Source organism: Bos javanicus, chromosome 11, assembly GCF_032452875.1.
Source record: "Bos javanicus breed banteng chromosome 11, ARS-OSU_banteng_1.0, whole genome shotgun sequence".
In the NCBI taxonomy this organism is placed as follows: domain Eukaryota; kingdom Metazoa; phylum Chordata; class Mammalia; order Artiodactyla; family Bovidae; genus Bos; species Bos javanicus.
Genome location: NC_083878.1, coordinates 98,840,148 through 98,868,093, shown reverse-complemented (window position 1 = coordinate 98,868,093; position 27,946 = coordinate 98,840,148). Strand labels below are relative to the sequence as shown.

Below are 27,946 nucleotides of genomic sequence, written 5' to 3'. Positions count from 1 at the left end.
CACTTGGAAGTGGTCCATGATGAAAAAGCTCTCCTTGAGAGTAAGAGTCACTACCCTAGCTCTCAGGTATTTATGGAAACAGACTGGTCATCTCAGTCACAGGCAAAATAGTAAACCCACACGACACGGGAGACTGACCTGGAAACTCTAGTAATTTCAAGTTTTAAACCAGCCTCATCCTGGAAAGACAAGCTCCCAAGACACCTAATATGTGGAAACCACCCCCGGTCATCCTCTGTGCTTGCCTTGTTGGTGCTGTTGAGTAAGGTGAGAATGTCTCCTTTCTTCATGGTGACCTCTCGGGGACTCTTCTCCTGATAGTCATAGAGCGCCAAGACCAGCTCCTTCCCAGTCTCATCATCCATGGGGGCCACTTGTTGCTAAAAATCCAAAGGAAGGGCAAACACAGTTACAGGATGTCTCCAGAGTGCCGTCTCAGCCACTGCAGATCCCAGCCTCAGCAGAAGACCCACATTCACCAAACATACACTGGTGACAGTTCTCCTCTGAACCTACCAACAAGATCTGATTCAGGAAGCTCAGCTGTCTGGGACCTTTAAGGTCACAGGAAAGTCACCTACAGGCGCTTCCCTGGTGGGTCAGTGGTTAAGAATCTGCCTGCCAATGCAGGAGACACAGGTTTGATCTCTGGTCCAGGAAGATCCCACATGCCTTGGAAAAACTAAGCCTATGCCCTCAACTGTTGAGCCTGGGTACCCCAACTACTGAGCCCACATGCCCTAGAGCCTGTGCACCACAGAGGAGAGTAGCCCCCGCTTTCTGCAACTAGAGAAAGCCCATGAAGCAATGAAGGACCAACACAGCTAAAACACGTAAATAAAAGACTGTCACCTGCGATCGTGCTACCTGCTGTCAGCACCTGGGTCTTTTGGCCCCCCTGCTCCTCGGCCCCCACCCAACCCCTGGGATCTCGCAATTGCTGACAGGAAAAGCCTTGCTCACCCGGCACGACTGGGCCTGCTCTCGCAGGGCCTGGATGCTGCTGCCATAGGCGCTGAGATCCGACATCAATGCCTCGTGCTTCTTTAGCAGAGCCTGAAATCCAAGTTACACACGGCGACCCTGAGCAAGGAGCCAGAGCAGCCCCTCTGCCTCCCCAACACGCCGTCTGCCTCTGAAATCTGTTTAGCTACCCGGTGACTTGATCACTCTCTCTCCCTTTATATTATAAACACTTAACGTGGAGAAAATATCACATTTTCTATAATCTTTTCATCTATACTTAATTATGCAACCCTTGGAACAGATGAGGAGTCATAAAGAACATCATCACATATACAGTGATCCACCACCCATCCTGAGAATTGAACACTCCTGGTAAGTGGCAGCTGGGCACATGCTGCCCTCCTCCAGAAACCCCCTTCCCACCACCCTCGGTGCTTCCTGCTACTCCAAACCCTATCAGGTCGGGTCAATACTCAGCTCATGACGGTTTATGTGAAGAGGCAAGAAAAGGCAGGCACACGGCTACACCTAGACCTTCATGAATAAAATTTAAGAATTTCATTCAAAAAAGATGACTAACAAAAAACTGTGCTTATGTACACATATGTATACAGAAAAAATGAAGAACGGAGACACGGTCACGGCTAAAAGTGAAACACCAAGGCTGCCTTCTCTCTTTTGTGAGCATAATAGAATTACCAGAGGAAAGCGGAAGATGCTGGAACACCTTAAAAGCCATGAGACTGCACCCTGCACACGTGGTCATTCTCCTAACCGGCCCCAGCCCGAGCCTGGTACCCCCAGTAAGCATCACCTCGGCCGAGTCCTCATCTTTGCCATAGTCGGTGCTGCCCACGATGGGCTCCTTCTCCCGCATCCAGGACTCAGCCTCGTTGGCGTCGGCAAAGTACTGCTGGGCCTGCAGCGAGTCCTCCAGGTCCTGCCGCCGCTGGGAGGCCTTGGACTTCAGCGACTCCCACTTCTGGTTCAGCTCATGGAGCTTGGCCTTCACGTCCTCAGCAGCAAAATGGCCTGTAGGGCGGGCAGGGGAAGGAGGACAATGAGAAACATGGGGACAAACAAGGTCCTCTGAGCGCTCACAGCCTCTGCGACTCTGTCCAGGGAGCCACGTCCCTTCATGTTCCCAGTTTTATATGAGGCCCAGGTTCCAACCCTTTAACAGATCTCCTCAGACCACGATGTCTGTCTAGACTCTAAGCAGATGGCCCTAGTTGGCACTAGTGATGTCATCATAAACAAACAATAAAACCCACAGCCCCCTCCTACTCTCCATCCTGGAAACTCGTTGAGTGCTGGGCACTGTCTCAGGTTCCTCAGTATTTGACCTCACTTAGTCTTCTCAACAGGAGAAGGAAATGGCAACCCACTCCAGTGTTCTTGCCTGGAGAATCCCAGGCATGGGGGAGCCTGGTGGGCTGCCGTCTCTGGGGTCGCAGAGAGTCGGACACGACTGAAGCGACTTAGCAGCAGCAGCAGCCATCTTCTCAACTGTGGGAGAAGTTGAGAAGCTGGTGGCTGGGGGGTGAGTTCAGGTTCAGAAAGGTTATGGACTAGTCAGAGTCACAGTCAGGAGATGGGGGGACAGTCTTCAACCCCTAGCCCAGCCTGACCCGGGACCGTGCACTCGGCGGGCGAAACGACAAACGAGAACAAAGCCACCTCCTGATGACACTCACCCTCCTCCACCATGGCGTTCCCCTTCTGTGTGACTGCTTTGATGCGGGGCTCGTGGCCAGCAATTTCTGCTTGTAGCGCTTGGTGTTTCTTTAGCAGGTTCTGGACTCCAATTAAATCTTTGCCTGAAAGAGAAACCACTCCCAAGTCAAGAGAAAAGTCAACCCCATCACTCTCAGCTTTCCCCACGGTTTCACTTAAAAACTCAGTTCAACTGAAACTTTACTTTGCTCATTCGGACACGGGTCCCCTCCCTTTCCTAACTGGACTTCCGTCTGACAGAGGCAGTCTGACCTCTGTTGGTGGAGGCGGCAATGGGTTCTTTCTCCCGAATCCACGTCTCCTCATCCTCGACGTCACGGAAGAGCTGCTGCAACCGCAGGGAATCAGCCAGCTTCTGCTTCCGGGCAACCATGGGCTCCTTGAGCGCCTCGTAGCGAGCTACCAGGGCCTCCTGCTTCTTCTTGATGTTTTCAGCATCAAAGTGGCCCGCGTCCTGGAACTGGCGGGCTTGGATAGTGATGCCATCGATGCGATCCTGGAGACGGGAAGGACACAGTGTTGAAAGCCTGGCCCGGGGCCGGCCAAGCGCGTTCTGGACGTCTCCTGGCTGACGTTATTGCCTCAGGTGTGGTTTGCTCACACACAGAAAACACACACAGTTGTTTCCCTGGAGTGCGCTTCCAGCCGCCCTTTCCCCATTTGGGGCTCCTAGGAAGCTCCAAGGGCAAGCAGACCAACCTGAACAGAAGCAAGCGGTGCATCCACGATTCTCTAAGGCATCGACACACTTCATACCCCCCGAACTGACCGGCCTCGGCTGACCGGCCCCTCTCGCTCCCACGCCCACAGCCCCACATCCGTGTCCAGGGCCCGTACCTGGTGAGCTGCCACGTCAGCCTCCAGCAGGGCGTGCTTCTTCTGGAGGTTCTGGACGTTGGTGAGGTCTTTGCCGTAGTCGTCCGAGGCCAGATGACCTTCCACTTCATACAGCCACAGCTCGATGTCCTCAACGTTGCGATTAAACTGCTGCTGCTGGTTAGCCTCGCGGAGCTTTATGCCTGGTCAAGGAAGCAAGGGTGAGTCTGTGGGTGAGTATCACCCTTCTGCCAGCGCTGCTCGTAAACAGCGGCACCTCTCGGAAGGACCACGACGGGGCAGGGTTTCAGTGATGGCTTCACGTCTATCACAAGGTGAAGGAAAACTGCAAGCTCGGCTCTGCCTTCCAAATGCGGAGCTGGAATGAGCCCCATGGATTAAGTGCTGATGAATGGTTAGGTGCCCTCGGCTCACTGCTGACCTCTTCTAGTGAGGAGGCCCCAGCCAACCAGGCCCACTGACCAAATCAGCCCCTCCTCTCTCAGGCTCCCCCACCAGCCAGTGCACACAGTCACATCCGCCAACCCTGCACATCATTAGGCACCCACGCAGCTGACTCCCTCAGGAAGTGAGCCCCAGTGCCCAGTCACCTGGTGCAGCTCGCCTAGGTGGCCCAAGTACTTAAACCAAGGACGAGCATTTAACTCTCTAAACCTACCACAACCCCATGCATGCCTCCCCTCACCTTTCAGCTCTGTGGCCTCCAGCAGCTTCTTCCACAGACTGATGACCTCATTCATCCGAGCCGCCACCTCGTCCTTGGCATAGTGGTCGACATCGATCAGCTTCTGCCCGGCTTTCTCCAGGGCGTCGATGCGGCTCTGGTTTGCCGAGAGCTCGGCCTCAAAGGCCTGGTGCTTCTGCACTTTCCCTTGTAGGTTGGATGGGTCCTGCCAAGAAAGAGGTTCTCTCTCGAACCACAGGACAGCAAGTTACGCTGCACTGCACTCGCACGTTATCTTCATAGGGGACGTATGAAACCGCCAGCTTACATTTAGTAGTGTGTTTTTGCAACTTCCAATCTCTTTTTCTTTAGCTACATCTATTTGTAAGCATGGTGTCTGGCTTACAGAACAAGGGCTACATGACACTGCCGACAGGATCTTACTTTATAAGCTTCATCCGTGGCTGTTTTCATCTTCTCGTTGACCCAACTCTTGAGCTCATCAGAGTCACGGAAAAACTGCTGCAAGTGGAAGGAATCTGCAAGCTGGGCACGGCGGTACATGGCTCTCTCATGCAGGGCATTGCGACGGCTCAGCAGCTGGAAGGCAAGGCCCCCTGTGAGTCTCCACTCTCACCCCTAACTGACCTGCCTTGGGAGGGACACCCATGGATGGAAAGGAGGCTAGTGAGGAAGTTGTGCACTCACTGCGTCTCGCCGGGTGGCCACATCTTCCATCGCGTAGTGGTTGTTCTGAATCAGCTTGGTGGCAAACTCATCTAAGGCCTAGGAGGAAGAAGAGGGTTTGTCACTGGTGAGGGCTCATCACAGCTCGGCCCACAGAGGGGAGTGCAGAACACAACGCTCTAGACCACGTCAAGGACTTCACTCTGAGGTTTGCTATGACAACCTTTATCCCTTAACTTCCGAGTTTTTACTTGACGTCCTCAGTCAGATGGCTCAGTGATGCTAGCTCCACTCAGGCCTGCAGACACTGGCTGCAGTTAATGTCAGGGCAGGATCTGACGGGGTCAGACACAGGTTACCAGCCTTTCAACTCCTAATTCTTTTTTTCAGCCAAACCACATAGCATGCAGGATCTTAGTTCCCTGACCAGGAATCGAATCCATACCACCTGCAGTGGAAGCTGAGCATCGTAATCACGGTAACTCCTCAATTCCTACTTCCAAGATCAGTGCTCAATGGGGAGAAAACCTTTTATCTTAGTTCTTAACTACTTTAACAGGGAGGAAATCTCAACCTGGAGGTTTACATCAAGAGAACAATTTCATTCTAAAAGCTGTGCTGTGTCTCCAGCAAGGTGGCTGATCACCCTCACGAGGGTGTAAGCACCCGGAGACTTCTCTGACTCTGCTCGGAAGCCTCTCAGAACAAGAAGAGACCTCCGCTGACGCTAAGGATCACGTGACGGCACGGACGCCAGGAAGGTGTCTTACTGTGATCTTCTCCTCCTGGGCGCTGAGGGACTTCTCAAAGTCTTCGTGCTTCTTTAGAAGCGCTTCCACACTATCCAAGGAATCGCCCAGGTCTTCGTTCAACAGGAACGCCTTACAGGAGGAAACACAGTGTTGACATAATGTCCGACGCCCTTCACCTCTCAGGGCTAGAAAGCAAAGGCTGCTGAGGCCACAATACAGAAAGGAGGGGAATAAAGACTATGGCCATGAAACTCTCAGGTCTCCCCTGGAAGCCAGAGGTCCTTCCAGATTCACTTAAAACCAATCCAGCAAGAGCATGAAACCCTCGTTCTACCCTCTACTGAAAGTTTGCTCCAATAGCTTTCATTACCTCTAGCAGATTTAAATCACACAAAATGCAAAGTTCTAACGGAAAAGAAAATCTAACAAAAAACTTTACACCATCACAGTCCTCTGAAAAACCGGATCCTTTCCTGAGGGCCCTTCAGTCTCAGCAATAGGAATGGTGTTGGCAGGGGCCATGGAAGCCGGCAACCCCTCCCTCGGCATGACGAAGAACTAAACCCGAACCGAACGGGCCAGCTGAACAGCATGGCACAGGTGGCCGGCTCCCTACCCCACTCACCTCCTGCTTGCTCATCCAGTTGTCCACCTGCTCCGTGTCGCGGTAGAAGAGCTGCAGGTCCATGCACTGCTCATATTGCTGCCGTCGCAGCTCCCAGAGCTCCAGCAGCGCGGCCCGCTCCTCGGACAGCACGGTCAGCTAGGGTGGCGGTGGGGGGGGTGGGGAACAGGGGAAGAGAGGGGAACATCAGATACAGAGGCTCCTGGCATTTCTAATCCTCTGCTAACCTTCAGGCCTTGGTTCTGATTTACACAAAAAGGATAGCATTCACTTGCACATGTCAGCCAAGTCACACACACACACACAAAAATCACAGATCCTGAGGGTTTGCATGGTCCTGCTAAACCTAAGAATTGGCTCTGTTTGAATGAACCTAGAATTATTAATAATTTATTGCCATATTATCACATATAATATTAGGTAGACATGACAAGTAAACCTCTGGTGGAAGAAAAAGGGCACGTATGTAAAAGTGAGGCAGCATAGGAGGAGCAGGGACTCTTAGGTGGGAGGTGTCAACTGAGTGGGTTCTCCTCAGAACACACTCACTAGATCCATCAATGCTTAAGACTTAATTTGAAGGCTGTAAAGTTAACGACAATAAAGTGTGTCTTTAAAATGTCTCTTCCTGGTCTATATAGTATTAAAAACATAAAAATCATTATTTAATGTACCTCAGGCATCTTTACAAAGATACTTTGAAACTTTGGAATTATATACACATACACATAATTTAATGTTTCCTCTCAACTCTAGCTACTAATGCAAGAATCAGCTCTCTGCAAAGTCCCCTTTAAGGAAGAAATGTGTTGCATGTGGCCCACACAAATGGAACTTTCTCTAATCAATCACCATGCATCTCCTTTTTAAATCTCTGGAAGTGTTTGCTGCTCCTTAACTTCCAGGCAGAATCTCCTGCGTTAAGTTTTCTCTGACACTGTGGTGAATGCAACATCTGGATATTTAAGGATGGATAACAGCTTCCAGAGACTTTTATTAAAAGACCCTTTCTCCTCTCATACCTTCTCCCTCACTTCATCTGAGGCGTAGTGACCAGCTGCAAGCAGGGCCTGTCCAGACTCATCTGCAGATTTAAAGCTATCTTCATGAGCGTCAATTTCACCCTAATGGGGGGGAGAAAAGGACAATTTATGTCCACCACTTTGTAACAAAGAGTAAGTTGTTGAATTTTGTATAACCATTCAAATCAGGAATATCACATCTAGAATGAGAACAAACCAAAGATGACGCCAGGTTTGCTAGTATCAGCCCAGGTAACCAAACCGGAGAGCATCGCTTACTAAGAAGTCTGCTTCCTACTGGCTTTTCGTGCCATCTGTCAAACCATCAAGTGTCCACATATCTACAGGGCCCGAGCTCTCCATCATCTGTTCCACTGGTCTATTTCAGGTCTCCTTGTGCCAGATCAACTTATGATTTTATAATACCTGGTAGGAAGAGTCCCTCCTCTGTTCTTCATAATTGTCTCAGCTGGTTTTAATTTTTTTTTCTTCCAAATTAAATTACTTTCACGTTTATTTATTTATGTGGCTCTACCGGGTCTTGGATGTGGCATGTGTACTCTTAGCTGTGGCACGTAGGACCTAGCTCCCTGACCAGGGATTGCACACAGGCCCCCTGCATTGGGAGTGAGGAATCTTAGCCACTGGACCACCAGGGAAATCCCTTCCAATTTTATTTTAAAATCAGCATGTTTCATTTCAGACACAAAGGCCTCTGGGCTTCTGCCTGGAACTGCACTGAATACATACATCTTGGGGAGAATTTGCACCTCTACAAGCAATCATTCCACCATGCCCACCCCTTTATTCTGTTTCTCCCCTTTCCTCAAAACTGTACAGCTTTCTCCACAGATGTCTTAAACAACTTTTGTTAGATTCCCAAGTACTTTATATTTTCTCACGTGATAATTAGTATTTTTAAAAATTACGCTTTTAACTGTTGCTAGTCCAGAGGGGGCTGTCTGACTTTTGTATATTGATTTTTTATTTTTAGCACCTCAGAAGATTTATAGTAATAATTTTTTAAACCTTAACAGTGTTTTCCAAAATTACTTAGCCACAGAAAACCCTTTTCTAAAGGTATAAAGCCTGTTAAGATCTCATAAAACTAATTTCCCATGGACATACTTTGGAGAAAGAGCAGATTATGAAGTTTAGATTTACTCAAACCAACCATGAAGTTCAGCATTTAAAGATTTTTCAAGATGGCACAGGATACATATGCAAAACAGCACCTCCACCCTGCTAGAGCTTGGCCCTTTTGATTTTATGAATCATGGTTAAATGAGTTACATATCAGGAGAGTAACCATCTATTCGGAGAAGGCAATGGCACCCCACTCCAGTAGTCTTGCCTGGAAAATCCCATGGACGGAGAAGCCTGGTAGGCTGCAGTCCACGGGGTCGCTAAGAGTCAGACATGACTGAGCGACTTCATTTTCACTTTTCACTTTCACACACTGGAGAAGGAAATGGCAACCCACTCCAGTGTTCTTGCCTGGAGAATCCCAGGGACGGGGGAGCCTGGTGGGCTGCCGTCTATGGGGTCACACAGAGTTGGACACGACCGAAGCGACTTAGCAGCAGCAGCAACCATCTATTAGAAGCAGAAAAAGCAAGACTCCAAAGGCAAAACCAGCCCCAATCCCCATGGTGAGAGCTACCTGTGAGCAAGGTTTCAGCCACTCCAGGCTGGAAGTAACAGAGCTACAGCCACGCACTATAAGCTCACGGCTTTACTTCTAGAAGACCCTGGAAACACTACCTTGTGCTCCTGATGCCTATCCAGCAGGGCTTCGGCTCCGGCCACATCGTTGGCAAGTTCATCTGCGTTGATGAGGGCTTTCATCTCAGTGACCCAGCTGGTGAGGTCTCGGAAGTCGGCAAGGAAGCGCTGAAGCCTGGGAAACCAAAGGTCCGTAAGCACAGGTCTCCAGGGGAGGCCCCGGGTGGAAGATGCCGCCCCAGAGCTCCAAATTCTATGTCCTCAAGAGTCTAACAAGCCATACAAACTCTAGCCCTGGGAAAGGGAGGACTCTTCCAATCTAGACTAGTAAAAGACGACTGAAATCAATCCTTCAAAATTTAGGCTCTGTCCATCACTATAATTCCCTGAGCTTGTCCCTTATGTTCAACTTCCTTGTGATTCCCAAATTCAACTCCTAGTTACTAGTAAGAAATACTATTTCCCTTTCAATTTCTGATTTACTCAATTTTAACAGAATATTTTACATGATGCTCAGATTGCTAAATACTTATTGCTAATAGCTATTTCCATTTATATTGGTTCTAACAAAGTCATATGGACTGGAAAAAAGACATTTATAAAGTCATCAATACTGTGCATGTATATACAAATACTACAAAGTTGTCAAGTCTCTGAATATTATATAGAAATACATTAATACACAACAAGGAAATACATAACAAACAGAGTAAGAAAAAGTCTTCTGCATCTTCTTACTAGAGGAAAGCTATGAAGCTATACCAAAGCTGTAACACATTCTCCTTGTTACAGAGAACTAACCATCAATTCTGACCTCAACTCTAAAACAAAAGCTTCACGGTACAGGCTGTGGAGCCCTGGAGGAGCGCTTCTACCTGTAGGAATCGTTGAGACGTGCGTGTCTCTCCGCGGCCAGGGTGCGGATCTGCTCCCAGTTGGTGATCAGCTCCTCTCGCTTCACCTGGATCTGGGTGGCACTCAGAGGGTGGGACTGCTGCAGGCGGTCAGCCTCGGCACACAGGGCTTTGACCTGGAGACACACGCTCGTCAGGGCTGCTCTTCCGACCCTGGTGAGTAACTCAGTCACAGAAACAGCTGCCTTCCAAACCCACCTTGTCCTCCAAGGCAGCAAGATCTCTCTCCAAACCCTCGTGTTTCCGTAGTAAAGCCTGGACGCTGGCCAGGTCCCGGCCAAAGTCATCAGAGGCCATTAACTGTTCCTTCTCCTTAATCCAGCTGATGGTCTCGTCCACATCCCTACAACACAGAGGCACCCGTTTGTCTGTAGCTACATCGTCCATCCGGGACTGGGATGCCACACAGGGCAGAGATCCAGTCAGCCCCACACTTTCTTCAACTCCCCGTAGGCTTCACCACACCTGGCCGGGAGATCCCATTCCTGCAAGCCCCCTCAGCTTGGTACCTGTTAAAGCGTTGGACCTCAGCTGCCCCAAACAGCTTCCCCTGCCGCTGGAGGGCCAGGCCCTTCAGCCGCTGCCAGGCTGCATTCACCTCGTCCTGCTTTGTCTTGATCAGCTCCTCCTCAGGGTGCTGCTCCTGGGCCAGGAAAGGCAGACACAACACTCAGACCGGCACCTGTGGCCCCGTCACCGCTCACCTGGCCTTGGCTCCCTGACATGTCTGCCTCAGCAATCCTGACTGTTCTGAAGAATCACTGGCTTTCTGTGTGGAATAGAGGGAAGCTCCTTCCACGGGAGCTTCATTTCTTGTTCTATAAAAAGGGGAGAGCCCTTGTCTGAGCCCAGGAGCCATGTGGTGCTTCTCCAGAGAAGTTCTGGACATCTGTAGCAGCCCCTGCGCTGACATCCTGCAGCAGCACCTGCGTGGGCGCCTCATGAACAACTGCTCACCCCAAGTTCAGGGTGTCCAGCGTCATGAGGCTACCGAGAAGCACGCCTGCCCAAAAACATGGCTTTCAGATCTGTTCCTGACTTCACACTGGAGACACTCCTTTCAAAGTCTCCTTCCTCACTAACTACCTTGTGTCTTGTTTAAATAACATGTAAAGTGATAAGGCAAAGCACTCCTCGGCTGTGGGACCCCCTGTGGGGTCTGGGGTTTGGCCCGCCCGCTCTCCTCGGCACGACCCGGGGATGGCCCAGGATCCTGAGGACCCCATGATCCTGTCATGTGGAAGGCGAGGTTATGTCTGAGGAATGCTGGTTCTCCTTTCATCACTGAGCCAAGAGGAAACAAATGCCAGTCCTGAAGGATCTACAGGTTCAAAGTTTGCACCCCCATCCCCCCAAACCAAGTTTTCCCTAAAGCAAAAACTCCTGTGGTCACTGTACTGGACATCTCTGGAGCCATGCAGGGTGGGCAATGATAAAGCAGCAGCGATAGGCAGTCCCACTCCCCTCTGGCTGCAGAGCTCCCAGGGGAGAGCCTTGTTTCATTACAGGGCTCCCCCGCTCCCAGGAGTCCAGGGAAGCTCCGACTCAAGAAGAGCATTGAGGTGGCGGTGGACTCCTGCCAACCCTCTTCAACTTTCGCCACCACACCCTAGTCTGAGAAACCGTGATGCCCAACTTCAACAGCCCATAAAAACTTCACCAAGCCCTACCTGAAAATGGGCGGAGTAAAGAGATCAAATGAACTCTGCCCTTCCTGCCCACAGCCACAAGTTGAAAAGTGTTTTCTAAGGTAGGAGTGAGCAATACTGCTGCCTTACTGAGATCTAAACAGGACTCAGACATGCTTTATCAAAACCTGCTCACCCAAAAATCAGGCACCTAATCAAAATTTTCCTTCTGGAAAAATTAATGAAGTTGTATCACATTAATATTAATGTAAAGGCAGTTACCATAACGCTGCTATGAGAACATGCAGCACTTTCCCATTTACCTGAATGAGCTTGGCAGCGAACTGGTTCACTTCATTGACTCTCTCTTCGTGGGCAGCCATGTCTGTCTGAAACTCTTCGAATTTCTTCTGTAACACCTCCACGTGCTCCAGGTCCTGGCCCAGCTCCTCAGACGTCACAATGGCTTCCTGTTTGGGGACCACAGCAGAGCCAGAGTCACCAAGACACACTCGGGCACAGTGGCTCCCAAAACCCATCATGAAACGGGTGCCGGAGGGGCCGTGGCCACTTCAGGGTTGTGCAGTTTACTGCGTGCTCCTCTCCTACTTAGGAGGTCAGGGTCATGGCATCTCCCTCCTGCTCAAACGTACCTTGTCATTGATCCAGTCCATCACGTCCTCACACTCCCGCAGGTACTGCACCAGCTTCTGGGCCTGCAGCAGCTTGATGCCTTTCTCCCGCATCTTCTCCAGGAGCAATTCCCACTGGCGGTGCAGCTCCATCAGACGAGTCTGGAGGTTAAAGAGTCCAACACCCCCCACATGAGAGCCACGTCTGGGGGACCTGGCTCCTCCACGGAGCTCCAACCAGCTAGACACCTCCCAGAGCTCTGAACCAGTCTTTTTCAAGATAATGCCTACGCTGCAGGGAAATGGTAAACTGAACTGAGAAGACGTAAACACGTACACCTCAGTGTTTTGGTAGGTCTTACAGTTGACCTATCAAACAACTGACCTTTTGTAAGCATGTGTATTCTAGTTCACTCCAAAGAACTTACTATTTCTTATAATTACCAATTATTATTGATATATTGTTGGTAAGTCTTTAGGTAATGTTTTTAGTTCTTATTAATTGTTAAGTTATGACAGTGGGATTTCTAGGTCAGAAGACTTGGGGAGGGAAAGATGAGGTGTCATCGAGGAACAGCAGCAGGAATCACTGAAGGGTGTGTCCTGAATTCACAGAGGTAAAGTGGAAAGAACAAGAGGTCCTGGAGGCATCATACGTGTAAAGAAATAATTACAAGGCACAAGTGAAGAGGCCTTAGTACAAAGGAAAAAAGATGGCATCCTGAAACACAGTCAACGTTCAAAGAGGATTCGTGGCCTAAGTTGTTTTGGTGCTTCTGTGAGAAGATACAGCGTGTGGTACACAGTTCATCACAAGAAAGGCTGACAGCAAGCTGCACCCAGGTGGCAGCCACAGGTCCAACAGTCCCTTCCCAGCATCTTGGGTTCTCATAGCACAGCCCTAGTAAGGACTCGTTGGGAACTGGGGCAATTATCATCAGTTCATGTTTAGGCGATGTGTTCTGGCTTTCTAACCCAATTTCAGGGTGTTGATTATGCCTACCCAAGATACTGGGAGTTTCTGGGTCACACAGACAGAAACGAGTGACACACACACACCCCGCCAGGAGAGAGGCCTGGGGCCCACCCATCGTCAAGACGCCACTCCCCACAAACTGAAAGAGTGAAAGCCATAGGCGAGTCAACGTGGGTGGATTCTCTTAGAAACAAGTATGGATGGTTCATTTGAAAGGAGAAAACAGTGGGAGGAAAATAAATGCTCACACAATTAAACTTCCACCACGACAGTCACTTTCATCGCCAATGGTTAAACCAGAGTCCACCAAAGCGAAGGAAGTGACGGGCATTCCCAGGCAAGCAGGCGCAAGGCAACCAACGGCAAGTCCATATCCACCTACTCGGATGTGGGAGCCAATGTGGGTGGCGGTCACTATGGGGCGCCATGCCGTCCGGTATGGTGTGAAAGTCTAAACCGGTGACAGACAGGTTATGCAGGACATGGTCCTTCACACACCACCCACCTTCCTCTGTGTTAACACTGACTGCCCAAACTACGCTACTGAGTTACCGGGCCAGACCAATTACCAAGTGGGATGACCGTGGGATCTGGGTGCATGAACATCGGGATTCTATGAGAACCTTTTGCTCAGGGGAAAAAAAAATTTCTTCATTAACTTTTGGCCTCACTGCATAGCAATGTGGGATCTTAGTTCCCTGACCAGGAACTGAACCTGTGCCCTCAGCAGTGGAAGCGCAGAGTCTTAATCACTGGACCACCCAGAAAACCCTCACTTCACTCAAAATGGGGTCACAGAAGGCTCCAAAAATCCTTCCCTACAAGTCAGCTGTCAGTCCCTCACATCTCCCGCTGCCACACCCTCCAGGGAGAACCGGGGCCAGGCCTGTTTCAGGACTGAGCAGCTTTCCCACTGCCGTGTGTCTCATCGTGTCAACACCGCAGGTCTGACAGAGGCCAGTTTCAGAAGCTTACTGGCGTGTGAGAGCGGGAGCCGGCAGGGCGGCAGGTGCGCTGGGAAACGCACGGACAGCTGGCGGGGTAGAGCAGAATTCCTGGCTGACTCAGTTGGGTTTCTCAACAGAGGCCTGGGCAAGCACGAGCAGCTCTGAGGGGCAGTCAGGAGAAATTACGGAAAGCAGGTAGGAGTGAAACATGGGCTGGGAAAATAAAGCGAGTAATTGTGACCGGAGATTGAAACACTGGTTCTGTCACCTGTTGGCTGTGGGAACCTGGGCAAGTCACTCAAACTTCTAAGCCTCTGTTCCTACCCTTCTAGGCTATGGTTCCCTCGCAAGCTTCCCGTGAAGATTAGAGACAACGGATGTAAAAGTCCTGGTGAAGTGTTTGCACCTAAATGGCTGCTCACAGCTTCTCAACAAAGAGTAGCTAGTGCTTTCTAATGCTGCTTTAATAAGATCTCTTAAGAGGGAAGAGGGGACTGAAGGGAGTTCTGGGTCTCCTGCCCTCGGACTGATTACTAAAGCCACACACGTGATCTATATCTCACGTTCCCTGTAACCTGGTTAAACTAGCCCAGAGCAGCCCCATTCACTCTGGCTGATTTCATTTACAGTAAGACTATACACAAGAGTGGGGAAATGGGCAGATATATCTCTAATATTTTTGGCTGTGCCATGTGGCATGCAGGACCTTAGTTCCCCAACCAAGGTCTGAACCCGTGGCCCCCTAAAGTGGAAAAGCAGTCTTGACCACTGGACCACTAGGGAAGTCCTATGTCTTTGTATTTAATCGCACACACATGTATTACACTGCCCAAATGGGTTGAATGTAGTAATTAAATGATTGGTCATACAGCAATTAGAATTTACTTCCTATTTACAATCATTCCTAGTTAACAGTTTATTATTAACAATATAAGGCTAATTGCAAGTCTTCAATAAGAGACTGCACAGTATATGAGAGCAAAAGAGACACAACAAGTATTTACTGCTAAAAACCACTAGACGAGATCCTAAGGGAATGACATCCCTGTGGATGTTCCACCAAGGATCTCACTCAGGGAAAGGCGGAGGAAGGAATATTTCTAGCTGGGGCTTAAGAATGTAGCTTGCATCTCAGTCTTTGGGACTGCCTCGACACATCAAGGACTGAAAAGGCTGGTCCCTCAATGGAATGAGACTTTGGATAACAAAGAACAAAACACGTAGATAAGAAAGAAATCAAAGACAGAAGACAGCATCCAGTCATGAGAAACTAAGTCTGCATACCTCACCCTAAAGAGCCTTGTTTTCCCTTAATACTTTGGCATTGGAATTATCAAAACAAAACACAGAAAAACTAATTATGGCCCCAAAGCCAACGCATGGCACCCAAACAAGTCAGACAAAGAATCTGAGGACTCCTGCTTCATAGTCAGTTACACAGCCAGGGTCACCGACCAACAGGTAGCACACTGTGAGGTCATTCCTCACAGCCGGACCTTTAACAGGCTTGCTGACCAGACCTCAGTGAACCCTCCTGGGGCAAGGCCCCGAGATCCAGAGAGTGCTTCCTGACACAGAAGCTGACGGTGTCTGTGACTGATCCCACTCATCTTTGTGCCCTAATCCCTAAGTTCACCAATATGTTCTTCTCTCCAGTGATCACTCTTCCTCACAATCTACCTGCATCCTTGTTTGTTCTGTAAGGAGAACATTAACTTCCTCACCGAGTGCACACATGCTTGTTTACAGGCATACTGAGTCTTTGTATTACAAAGGCAGGCTACGGGCAGCTCCATTAGGGTACTTCACAAATTCCTTTAAGAAACTAGGAGAATCTATCTCCTCAGGAACCCAAACATACAGGTAAGCATTAACCCACACCCATCCACCAGCCAGCCAGAGGCAGGCCATCACGCCAGCAGGGCCCCAACTCACCCGGATGGTTTCGGATGCGAAGTGCCCTTCTGAGATCATCAGGTTACCAGTCTCATCCAGCTTCACGATGGCGCCCGAGTTGGCCTGCACCTCGGCTTCGAAGGCTTGATGCTTCTGCAGCTTGCCCTGCCAGGGGATCGTGAAGTGAGCGGCACGCCCTTCTGCTCCCCACCTCGCACCCCCCGCCAGATTATTCCTCCCCGCCTGCATCCCACTGCCTCTCATGATGGACCCTCACGCAGCATCCCACCCATCCCCTACCACCTCAATTACACAAAATTACGCCTGCGTCTACACCTGCCCCCTGAAGCCTGGCACCGAGGACCGCAACTTGGCAGACAGCAAGATGCTACAGAATATCCTCATTTGCTTCTCTATCAGGAAACTAGCCTTTATGGACATCTGATCCCTCTCAGAAGTACAGAACCATACTGAGAGCTTTTTCTTGGCAGGTACTGTTTATCCTGTACTAAGCCACTCACATTCATTCATTACATGACACTTTTTTTAGCTTGTTTTAGAAGCCATACTCTTTGAATGACTTGATTCACTACATTCCATTTCTCAGTACCTCTGTATAATCACATGCAGAGCTGGGCAGGGCCTGCCCCTTCACCAGCATTCATCATTTTCTCTTCTCAGATGACTCTGGCATAATAAAAGAACCACGGGCACAACCACTGCGCCAGTTACTAAAAAGAAGTCTCTCAACAAAATGAACGAGAAGAAAGGCTTTGTCTTTTTTTTAAAAAAACAGCTTTATAAACTTTCACCAGCAACAACACTGTGAGTTAGCATACCTGTCTCAAAAACACATACTCCAAGAGATCAACCCAGATCTTTCCTGAAAAAAACTGAAGGATCACCAATGGTTGCCAAGCAGTGGACTGAGAACCATCAGCTTAAAGCATCCCCACAAGAGAAATTAGAACCTGCAGGACTCCACATTCGTGCTCGCTGATACGATCACTAAGGGCTTTTCAGGATCGTGAGTCAGTCCTTCCTGATGTCTGGCCTACATTCTCCCTGCCACTCAATCTCTCAAGGTCATAACTCAGTACCTATCTTTGTACAAATTTTGAGTAATGACATTTGAGCTCGCATCTCAGACATACCTGCAGGTTGGTTGGGTCTTTGTAATTCTCATCTGAGGCAATCTGAAGCTTCTCCTGAATCCATTTCTCCAGCTCCTCAGCATCTCTTTGGAAAAACTGGAATCGGTAGGAGTCTTCAAGCTTCTGGCGCCTCAGGGTCGAGAGCTCCTTGAAGCGGTGGTATCTGTCCAGGACCTGCTGCCGCCTCTCCTGGATGTCCTCTGCTGTCTCCAGCACTTTGACCCCGCTTGGGTCCATTTTCTGAAAAGGCAGCAAGCCCTGAGTTAAGTGCAAGACACCAAAATAGACTGAATGGAGATTTAATGGAATTAGCCTCTTGAAAGGAAATAAAGAATTCTGAGGGCCTGAGCAGATAAATGAACTGCAGGCCATCACTTCTCAGGATTTAACGGTGAAGCCCAGACCCCATGCTTCGTAAAGAACAGCTGCCCACGTGGGTCCTTCATAGGACACCTCACCAGCACTGCAGAGAGACCCGGTGAGAGACGTGAAGGAAAGAACTATGATCTGTGCTGTCAATTCTACAGAGCTTTGAGAATTCAAAAAAACACCAACTTTGGAGCTCAAAGAATTACTGAGAAATTCACTCAACAATCCTTTCATTTGGCCTGTGCATTTCATGGTGTGGAGATTAGAGAACATTTACTCTTAACTCAGCTTTTCCATCTTTCTCCATCTCAGCCTGTTACTCGGTGAAGAAAAGGGAAATGATTATAAAGTAACAGTCTTTTTTCGGTGTTAAAAAATAAAACAATAAGTCCCCTTAAAAAAATAAAGTGAGTCTTTAACATCATAAAGCAATAGAATTTACCTAAAGTAGTGGATTTCTCAGTTACCGCAAAAAAAATCAATCCTACAAGTCTTCATAGGGGTGCCAAGAGCCTGGGCAACGAACGGGCTTTACTTCCTCTGAGTGCACAAAATTAAAAATCACAGTGTATATTAAAAACAAGAAAGATGAAAAATTTGTCCTACCTGACTCTTATCTGCTCCAGTTAACCACAAACTCAGGCCAATTGAGTAGGTGGTACTTCCCCACAGCACTCAATCCACCTCAACTTTAAACTCGGATTTTCAGACAGTTTCACCAAACTTTAACGTCAAAAAGAAAACCTGACCTATTTGTGCCAGAAAGCAGTACTTGCTCATCTCAGAAATAAGCCATTTTATCCTCTAACCAAGGAAGGATGCCCAGAAGGAAACAGGTGCAGACTAACAATGAGCAAGTATGCGTGTCAGTAACACGTGACCTCGTCTGAGCGGCCTTCCCGCCCTGAGCCCGACTTCCTAGAACGACTAAAAATGCCAGGTGATACTGAGATGGTCCCAAGACCCTTCTAACTTTATATTCTACAGAGAAGAGTCTGTGACTTGGTGTTTAAAAAAAAAAAAAAAAAAGACCAGATAAGCTTTATGGTCTCTCCAGTTGTTTTTGCATAATTTACACAAGACAGAAAAATTGTGCTGCTTGAGAAACATTTGAGAGCTCTTCCCATGATCTGTTCGCCTCGCCCAGCCAACAGGAAAGGATTAGTGGGTCAAGGATTGGGTATGGAGGCCCCTGTGCGCTTCCACTCCCTGCCCCCACCGGCTGGGAGCTAAACAGCACTGTTGAGTTCCGGGCAGTTTCCAGCTCTTGAGAGATTAAAGCAGCTTCAAGAGGTTTCGAGAAAAGCACGGGCATGCACCCAGCAAACTCTGAGGACTATCTTTTTATGAGGAGACCTGTCTTCTGAGGGAAAAGAATACGACGGCACTTCAGCCTTATCACCCACCATTCCTCCCAAGTTCCTCTCCACAGAGCAACCAGTTATTTTTGTTGTTATTTTCCTACCACAAAGTCCAATTTATTTATTTGACTGTGAAGAGAAACAGATTCTTTGCCACGTCATTTCCATGTTTTGAAACCTTTCCTGGCTCCGTCTCAGAAAGGAAAGAACCCATCTTAAACTTTAGCTGGACCTTCCAACCTGGCCCAACACACCTGACTGGTAGGTCTCACCCACGGCCCCCGCCCTCCCTCTTGGCACAGAGAAATACCCTCCTCCCAAACACATTATCCTCTCTAAAGACTCCAGGCTGGTTGCTCAGGCTTCCTTTGCCAGAACGTTCTGTCTTTCCTCTGTCCAGATAACTCTTCAGGTCAGTACGAGCTGAAATGAGCAACTGCAGGATCTCACCTCCTTACGAAGCTGCACTCGCTTCTTCCCTCCCTCCTTCTCAGATTTAATCACACTTCTCTGTAGATTTACACGGCACTTACATGTACTTCCCGCGGTATAATTAAGACTGAGCAACGCAATATCTGTTGTGTCCTGATTCCTAGCAGACAGAGGTCATGAACAAATGTTTGCTAAGTGCTCCTGGAGCAGCAGCCCCAAGTTCACTGGTGAAGGTAAAGAGAGAGCTCAGTAGTCCACCTGGGTTTCATTTTCCATATTGTTCAGGTTAACAGCTAAATTCTGTGACTGAATGAACTGCTAGAATGTGCTGACTGAAGCTACACCATGGGGTGTCAACCTAATGACCAGACCTGAATGACTGAGCTTGGGCGGCCCACACCCAGGACAGCTGCACTCTTCACCTTGGCGGGGTGGGACCTTAGGAAATCTGGTTCGAGAAGGCAGTTTTGAGCATCTGGTTGCTGGTGGGAGGGGATGGGGGAAGGGAGAGTTAGGGAGTTTGGGATGGATGTGTACACTGTGCTGTGCTTAAAATGGATAACCAACAAGGACCTGCTGTATGGTAAGGGAACTCTGCTCAACGTAATGTGGCAGCCTGGACGGGAGGGGGCTTGGGGGAGAATGGACACGTGTATGGCTGAGTCCCTTCACTGTTCACCTGAAACTATCCCATTGTTAACTGGCTATACCCCAGTACAAAATAAAGTTTAATTTAAAAAAAATTTTTTTAAAGGCACAGTTCTGTATCATGAATAGATAGCCCGTGTCTGAAACAGTAGTTTCTATTCTGAAAACACGCTTCAAGAGTCCTTCATACCAAAAACTGAGGGTGGTCTGGGCAAACTAAACATCTGTTCAGAGCAGGGTGGTGCTCGCTCACGCTGCAGCCCTAGATCGTCAGCTTCTTTGGGAGAAGGCTGACTTCGACAGGGATCTTGACAAGAATCACTACCGTGTCCGACACATTTACTAGAATGTAAACACTTCACTCATTCACCTGTGTTTTCTGCTCCAGGCAGATCCTGCATCAGACTCCCTCTTCAACCCTGGGTGGGTCCACTTCCCTGAGCAGAAAACTCCCTCTCAAATGTTCTCCATCGCCCCCCCCCCCAATCTGATCAGTTAATACCATTCAACCCCTCCAAGCCTCAGGCAGCTTGTCCTCTCTGCAGTCCTGAAGCAGACACCCTCACTCCCTCTCTCCCTCTTAGAGCATCACCATGTCCCATTCTGCCGTGTGATTACTGTTTTCCCCCTGTGTTTTGGTAAGTTCTCTAGGGAATTCCCTGGTGGTTCAGATGGTAAAGAATACGCCTGCAGTGCCGGAGACCTGGGTTCGATCCCTGGGTCGGGAAGATCCCCTGGAGGAGGGCATGGCAACCCACTGTAGCATTCTTGCCTGGAGAATCCCCATGGACAGAGGAGCCTAGCAGGCTGCAGCCCACGGGGTCACAAAGAATTGGACATGACTGAGTGACTGGGGAATTTAGAGTTCCTAAGGAACTATTAAAAAAAAAGACCTTATCTTACTCTCTGACCACAGAACTTGGCACCTATTTAGACAGTCAATTACACACTGAATTTGGAAATAAAGAAGCTGCTGTCACTTCATTATTAAGTGATCAGGAGAAAGAAGATCATCTAATAAGCAAGTGGTGGAGCTAGGGTGACCCAGGATGCTCTGGTTCCCAGAACAGCATGCTAGAAACAGGGATTCTAACATGATCGGAGCTGATGCCGTTACTTTTTAATTTCTTTTACTACCGCTTATCTTGTCCATCACCACCTGAGGGGAGGAAAAAGGAAGGAGGATATATGAATTATTTTATAAAAAATCAAAATTACTTTTTTTGAGATTGAGCCTTTCCTTTAAAAGTTTTTTTTTTTTTTTTAATGTGGGCCAGTTTTAATGTCTTTACTGAATTTGTTACAAAATTGCTTCTGTTTTATGCTTTGTTTTTTTTTTGGCCACGAGGTATGTGGGATCCTAGCTCCCTGGCCAGGGATTAACCTACACCCCCTGTACTGGACGGTGAAATCTTAACCACTGGACTGCCAGCAAAGTCTCAAGATTCAGTCTTCTTAAAGTTAGTAAACAATTAGGATTAAGAATAATTTATATACTTGCTCTGTTCTCATCTCTCCGGAAACAGTTAAGATGGAGGAACAGCAGGAAACTGTGTGTCTACTTTGACTGCTTATAAAGTTTCCAAGGCATGTACAGGTAGTTACGCCTGTGACTACAGCTCCCCTGCGGGTGCCTTTCTGCAAGATGCCCAGTCTCTGGTGTCTGTCCTGCCACCCCTTATCAGAGGATTCACTGCACTTCCCTTAGCTGTCATGGAAATCTCTGCTCACATTTGAAAGCAGCCCTTTACGATGAATAAAAGAATGCCCAACATAATACTGCAAAGGGTCCCCCTGAGCAAGCCCCCCTGTGTGGGTTCCACTTGCCCATCTGACCCTACCAATCCAGGGAGACAGTCCAGCGAGGCCCTGCTGAAATTAACCAACCTAAAAGGCCCTCTTTGTCACCCCAGTGAAGTAGAACAAGTCAATTCTATACCAAGTGCTCTGGGCAGGCAAGAATGGACTTTTCTTTCCTGCAGTAGATCAGCTGATGGCAGGAGGTGGGAGCTCTGCCAAGTCTCCAGGCAGCCGGGCATCTGCAAGCCAGCCGCACTCGCCCTCTGCTGTAATCACACCAGACACCAAAGACAGGTTCGAGGCAGCTCCTGCTACCCCTTCGCCTGACAGGGAGCTGTCCCCATGCAAGTTCCAGTTTCTCTGGCTCCTAAGAGGGCCATTTCCACAGACTACATTGAACACCAGAACAAATTTCGTATCGACAACAAACTATTGCCACTCAAAGGCACTACGACCTCTGGCCCCAAACTCTGAGAGTTGGTGGAATTTTCTGCCGTCTGCCAGCGTGCTGCACACACTGCAAGGACTCCGCCCCCAGCCAGAAATTCGAAGCTGACTGATAAGATGACTCCACAGAGAAAGCTCTGAGCTGTTCCCAGCCTTAATGGGATTAACACCTTTTGAAAGCTAGAAAGGAAGACTTTGGGAAATGTGCCATTAAAACACACACACACACACACACACACACAAACCAATCTCCAACCATACAGACCTACCTACAGACTCCACTAACTGCCTAAAAACTACAAAGGAGCCAAATTCCAGGACAGTGATCAACCGACTGCTTATCTCAAAGCACCAGAAGGACTCTGATTTTGTCAATCAGGTCTACGTTTGTGGAGAATGGAGGGGAAGTGAACGGCTGGATGTATTCTCTGTGTAAGGACAGCTTCCTATTTAAGGTAACTGAAGGAAAAAAGGTCAGATTTTGGCAACTAATTATTAGAGAAGACTGGCTATTTTTAAATGCTGCAATGCAGCAAGAGTGTTAGCTGCATCATTCAGCAAGTAATGTGAATTGAGCACAGGGGATCACACAGGAATTACAACTATGTCCTCTATTATAATAAATCAAAAAGACTTGTCAGCATTCATACAACACTGCTAGATCTCTGGGAAGAAAGTGGGTGTCTAAAGATGTGAACCTTGGCTAGAAAGTTCTAGTTCCATTTAAAGCCATGCATGAGAAGGATTTCTCATAACCAACACCAACTTAATACACATTATCAACTGGAAACGATCCCTACGAAAGAAGCTGGCCATTAATTCCTACCTTTGTCTTCCTGATGATCACCCACAGACAGCTATTTGAGGCACTCCTTGGTACCTAGGGAATTCTGTAAAGCCTTATCCTAATCCACAGAGGCTACAAAACCATGGTGTGAGGGGAGGGGTCTGTCCCTGGAGAGTGGGGAGAAGGAGTGGGAGGGAAGGATACTGTTAAGCAACGGAAAAGACGGCAGAGACTTTCAAACCAAAGGTCAAACGCTTTGAACCCTGCACACCGGGTACCTGCAGTGAAACAGCAGCTTAGGACACCTTCACTCGATCTCAGAGAGTGGAAGAATCCAGTCAGGAGAGTTTCTCTATGGAACCTCAGAAGAGAATACAATTGTGTCCAAGGCCAGAGGAGTCACTATTTGGAAACAGGGTGGGGACTGCAGACATCTTAGTGAACTGAACATCTTAGCCAGTTGAGCTTGCCGTGAGGACAGGGGCGTTTGGAGCACTGCAGAATGAATTCAGAGCCCAGGCAGGACACCAGATACACTTTTTTTTTTTTTTTTTTTTTGGGCACAGGCAAAGGGGTTTTCGGGACTAACAGAATGAGGAGAGCATTTGGCTCTACAGAAAAATTCATAAACATCACCCAGGGCAAAAGGTCAGAGGAAGCATCCATCGGTTTTGTGTTTGTTGCTTAGTCAGAGCCCAAAGGTGCAGAACCAACAATGCCCTTTCTCCCTGGCTTAGAAAGCCAGCACATTTCCAAAGCAGGAGAACGACATCCATGGACGTGGAAGAGCTCCCCCAGAACAAAGCACCAAAGAATTAATTAGTGCCAGCACCCATAAAATCTGATGCTAATTGATTCTCAGATTAAGTGAACTGACTCAAAACCAGCTCAGCTACAGATTTTAGTGGTAGGCCTGAGGGTAAGCAGAGAGGTAACTAGTACATAACTTAATTTCAACCATGGGAAAGCCAGAAATATTTTTGCTTAAACCACATTCCAATCAGGATTGTAGATGTGCACGTCAGCCTTCAGCTTGGTTAATTCAGTTGAACCTGTTAGAAGGATTCTGCAGAGGTGAGCAGGGATTCAGCTTAAAGCAGCAAAAGATTCATTCATACTGCACTGCATCAAAATCCAGAAACATGGTTGAGAAAACTTACTCCTGAATGCCTCAAACACTACCTTGCTGCTACTTACCTTTTATAACCTGTAAAATTCAGATGAGAGGTATTTAAGTGCAAAATATTGTTACTGAAATTCAAAACAGGAAAAAGGTATCATGTGCCCATTTTTATAAACCTTGCTTAATTATCCAGTCTGATTTATAAAAGGGCTTGCCTTGGATTTATCACCCATAATCACAGGAAGTTTGCAGAGTTTAGGGTTCTGCTTATGAGATACCAAGACACTAATTTTAAGCACTTTTCTTTTGGAAAAAGGTCCAATTTAGCAAACACTCAAATACTGTACGTGTATAAAAACATAGTGAGTTTTTTAAACATGATAATGCAAGCTCCATTTCATTGTAAAAACTGTGGCGAAAAAAGTAAGTCAATGGAAACAGGGAACAAACCCAAGTTTACAATATTTGTCAAACTGAAAAACACTATTTTTACATGTTTTCAGATTATACTTTCTAAATATCTAAGGTAATGTGTTTAGTCCCTTGGTTCTTAAGAACCAAGTAACCATAATTAAAATTAAAAAAATTAGCAAACACTACATGCAAACACCAGTAGAGTGGTAAGAAATTAATATATTCATGCCTTAATAAGAGGAAGGTAAAAAAACAAAAAGCTTTGCAAATTTGAGAATAAATCTACTAAGACTTTTGTTCAAGTAACAGCAGAGAAAAAAAACAAAAGCCCATATCCTATGCAATGTGCTTAACAGAAAGGTCATGCAGGCAGGGATTTTTTCCACCCCCTCTCTTAGGATCATTCAACCTCTGCGACATATGGTCTTCACTGCAAGCCAGGCCAAACCGAAAAAGTAACACATCTCCTGCATGCTGCTCAAATACCTGGACTCTGCGTTTACGAAACGATGACAGCATGATGGAAGAATGTGGTGTCTAAAGAGGGAGCAGGGAGAGCAAGATAACAAGCTTCTAAGGGCAAACTGAACACAGTGATTTCAAAACGAAGAACACAGATCCTGAAAGATACATGAATACAGGTACAAATCAAATTTCAGATATTCTCCCAGCACCCTTTTCATTCTACAGAGCTTCTAAATCCCACTAGGGACTTAAAAACCCTAAAACCCACTAGGGGCTTAAAAACCCTTAAAAACCCTGAGAAAGAACCAAGGTTCCCTGGTATTAGCAGAGGTGCTGCCTTGGCCAAGTCATACCCTCTTCTGGGTCTCAGTCTCCCCCTTTTCAAATAATCCTGAATATACTTTTTAACACTAGACATGCCCTCCTGCCCAACCCACATCCCGATAAATGAGCTGGGATTGCCAGTATTAGATGATTTCTGTCTTCCTTTCCATTCAGTCATAAAACAGTATAACTTTGTGAAATCCTCAGAAACGAGAAAGAACTCAAGCTACAGAAATCTAACCTGGGCCTAGTTTACTGGGACACTTCCTTCACAAAACACTATTTCCTGTTCAAAGCCCCTTTGAAAGGAACATGCAAAAGAGGTACAAGTGCAGCTGTTCGGGTCCACTGGCCCCAAGTGCTCACTCTGCATGCCTCCCCTGCATTCCTGGAGTCAGCATTTGCCATCAGGACGCTGCATTCTGCTACCTACTCTGACCACAGCTGATGGACCGCAGCAGACCCGGCGCATGACTAGCAGAGTCCTCGCATAGCCCACGAAGGACAGATTACAAGGCCGGCCTCGAGCCCACTGTCCTTAGCGCAGGTTCAGCGATGCCAGGACTGTGGACTATTCCTGACACCCACTTCTCAGCACCTGCAGTCGGCAGCCCCCACAGGGAAGAAGGCAGGTAAAGGAAGAGCAGAGGAAATTCTAGCCCAGGGAACCCAAAGATATACTTAAAAACCAGCCCTCCCCATCTAAACTTGCTCATCAGATTGCCTGACAAGCTCATATTCGGAGCCTGTGACGTATCAGGTTTCTCTAATTATGAGATTACCACAAACACCCTGCCAAAGACCAAAAACATATCAAAGAATGTTACCCGGCTGATGGTTTACTGCAGGCCTGCCTCACACCTGTCCAGCAGAGAGCAAATCCACTGGCTCTCCATCTAGGTCCCTGGATAACAGCTAACACACTTTGAGGGTCCCTGGGAGTAATATTGGCCCAGTTACTAAAAAAGGCTTATAGCTAATTTCCTGCAGAGGCCTTTCCTGCAGCACATTTTTATTTTCCTGCTGCACATTTCTAAAACTTGGACTTCAATCTGACCTTTCAAAAAGCTGACATTAGCTGCAAACAAAAGGGAAAATACATGACTAGTTTGATGAGCTGGAACCTTGGCTCCATGGTTTCATACAGCTGAGTGCTCCCACTGCTGTTCTTCAGATTTTCTGTTTCCTGGCTGCAGACACCCCCACCCTTCCATCTTTGATATTCTGTTTTAGTTAAGTCCAATTGCTATGACGACGCCATTTCTCAACACATTATGAAAATATTTCATATGCTCTCTCTTCTCTTCTTCCATGACAGCCATCATGGTAAGTTCTTCTAAAATAACATGAGGAAGACAGAACAAAGGGCCTACGTAGTTTAGGATCTATTATATAAAAGAGATTTGACAAGGTGTTGCACCATCTCAACCCAGCTTTCTGAGCCATTTAATTTAAAACACATTCAACCTTTAACTTTAACAAGCCCTTTGTTTAAAATACATTCTATCCCAGTACATCAAAGAGACTTTTCAAAGCAATTTTCTTTGGGAAGCGTCTAAACCAAATTCGCAGGAACGTCTTTCAAACAAAAGGCTGCTCTGTCATTCAACACCGGCAAGGCTGCAGAATTTTATACAAATAATATTATGTCCTCGACTCAAAAGACTTGGTCTCTCGGCAAGAGGCGGGGGGGGGGGGGAGAACTCTTAAAGCTTTTAAATTATTTGATTTGGGTCTCATACAAAGTCAAGCGCCGCATTTTCCTGCTATCTACACGCCAATCACAGTTGGGGAAGGAAGATATGTTTATTACAGGAAAGAAAAGGAGATGGCCAGTCCTGGACCCTTCGGCGTCCACAGAAGGCCAAAGAACGGCCACAGAGGATGAAACTAAGGTCAAAGAGCCCTTTACTCCCAGCTTTTCCTCCTTCCAGGGCTGGGTAAACATTGCTGGCGGAGAGCAGGGAAAAGGAGCTGCTGAAGTCGCTCCCCACCTAGGAAGGGACTGGGGGCGGTGGCGGGGGAGCGTTCTGACGGGAGGAGGATGGGAGAAACGAAACGATCGGGGCCACACAGCCCCCGCCCCACCTGCGGCTGCCGGATGGGGCCGGGCTGGGCAGCAGTTAGGCTTGCGGGGGTGGGGTGGGGTGGGGTGGGGTGCGGGGGGGAGGGACTCGGCGGCCTCGCCGCCCCCTCCGCCCAGTCAATGACATTCCAGCGGCCGGCGCCCAGACTCGGCCCCGAGGCTCCTTCGCAGCCCACGCGCCGCCAGCCGGTCGCCGCCGGCTCGCTCGGCTCCCCGCCCCACTAGAGAGAGAGCTGCGAGGCCCGCCAGGCTCACCTGTCCGCGCGCCGGCCCCGCCCCGTCTCAGGGGCTGTCCGGCTCGCCCCCCAGCTGTCGGCCGCCCTCGGGCCCCGCTCCCTCCCCGGGTTCGCCCGCTCCCCTCTCTCACCGGCTCCTGGGGGTGAGGGCAGTGGGTGCGTCGGGCCGGGGGCGGGGGTGCTGGGGGAACTGACGGGGCTCGGCGGCCTCGGCTCCTCGCCGTTCCCTTCCGCAGCGGGTAGTGGCGGCGACGCGCGCGCCCCGCCCCTTTTATAGGCGGCCGCGCGCGTT

The 27,946-nt window shown here is 48.4% G+C and overlaps 1 protein-coding gene across 16 annotated transcripts in view; it reads right to left on the bottom strand.

The window, feature by feature from the left end:
* SPTAN1 (spectrin alpha, non-erythrocytic 1) overlaps positions 1–27,946 on the bottom strand; it is a 58,467-nt gene extending 30,521 nt beyond the window's left edge. For 9 of the 16 annotated variants that reach the window (XM_061433721.1, XM_061433727.1, XM_061433729.1 and 6 more), the window contains exons 1-21: positions 25,030–25,135; positions 17,163–17,402; positions 16,048–16,173; positions 12,211–12,351; positions 11,881–12,027; positions 10,439–10,572; positions 10,128–10,272; positions 9,891–10,045; positions 9,055–9,190; positions 7,291–7,392; positions 6,269–6,406; positions 5,662–5,772; positions 4,913–4,990; positions 4,649–4,804; positions 4,226–4,430; positions 3,541–3,722; positions 2,956–3,199; positions 2,664–2,786; positions 1,781–1,998; positions 964–1,056; positions 246–380 (exon numbers count right to left, since the gene is read on the bottom strand). In XM_061433721.1, the coding sequence (XP_061289705.1) occupies positions 246–380; positions 964–1,056; positions 1,781–1,998; positions 2,664–2,786; positions 2,956–3,199; positions 3,541–3,722; positions 4,226–4,430; positions 4,649–4,804; positions 4,913–4,990; positions 5,662–5,772; positions 6,269–6,406; positions 7,291–7,392; positions 9,055–9,190; positions 9,891–10,045; positions 10,128–10,272; positions 10,439–10,572; positions 11,881–12,027; positions 12,211–12,351; positions 16,048–16,173; positions 17,163–17,402; positions 25,030–25,062 (3,042 nt within the window). In that variant the 5' untranslated portion in view covers positions 25,063–25,135. Of the gene's footprint in view, positions 1–245; positions 381–963; positions 1,057–1,780; positions 1,999–2,663; positions 2,787–2,955; positions 3,200–3,540; positions 3,723–4,225; positions 4,431–4,648; positions 4,805–4,912; positions 4,991–5,661; positions 5,773–6,268; positions 6,407–7,290; positions 7,393–9,054; positions 9,191–9,890; positions 10,046–10,127; positions 10,273–10,438; positions 10,573–11,880; positions 12,028–12,210; positions 12,352–16,047; positions 16,174–17,162; positions 17,403–25,029; positions 25,136–27,673; positions 27,694–27,785 lie in introns of those variants that run through there. The other 7 variants (XM_061433728.1, XM_061433735.1, XM_061433734.1 and 4 more) reach the window with 4 other exon arrangements.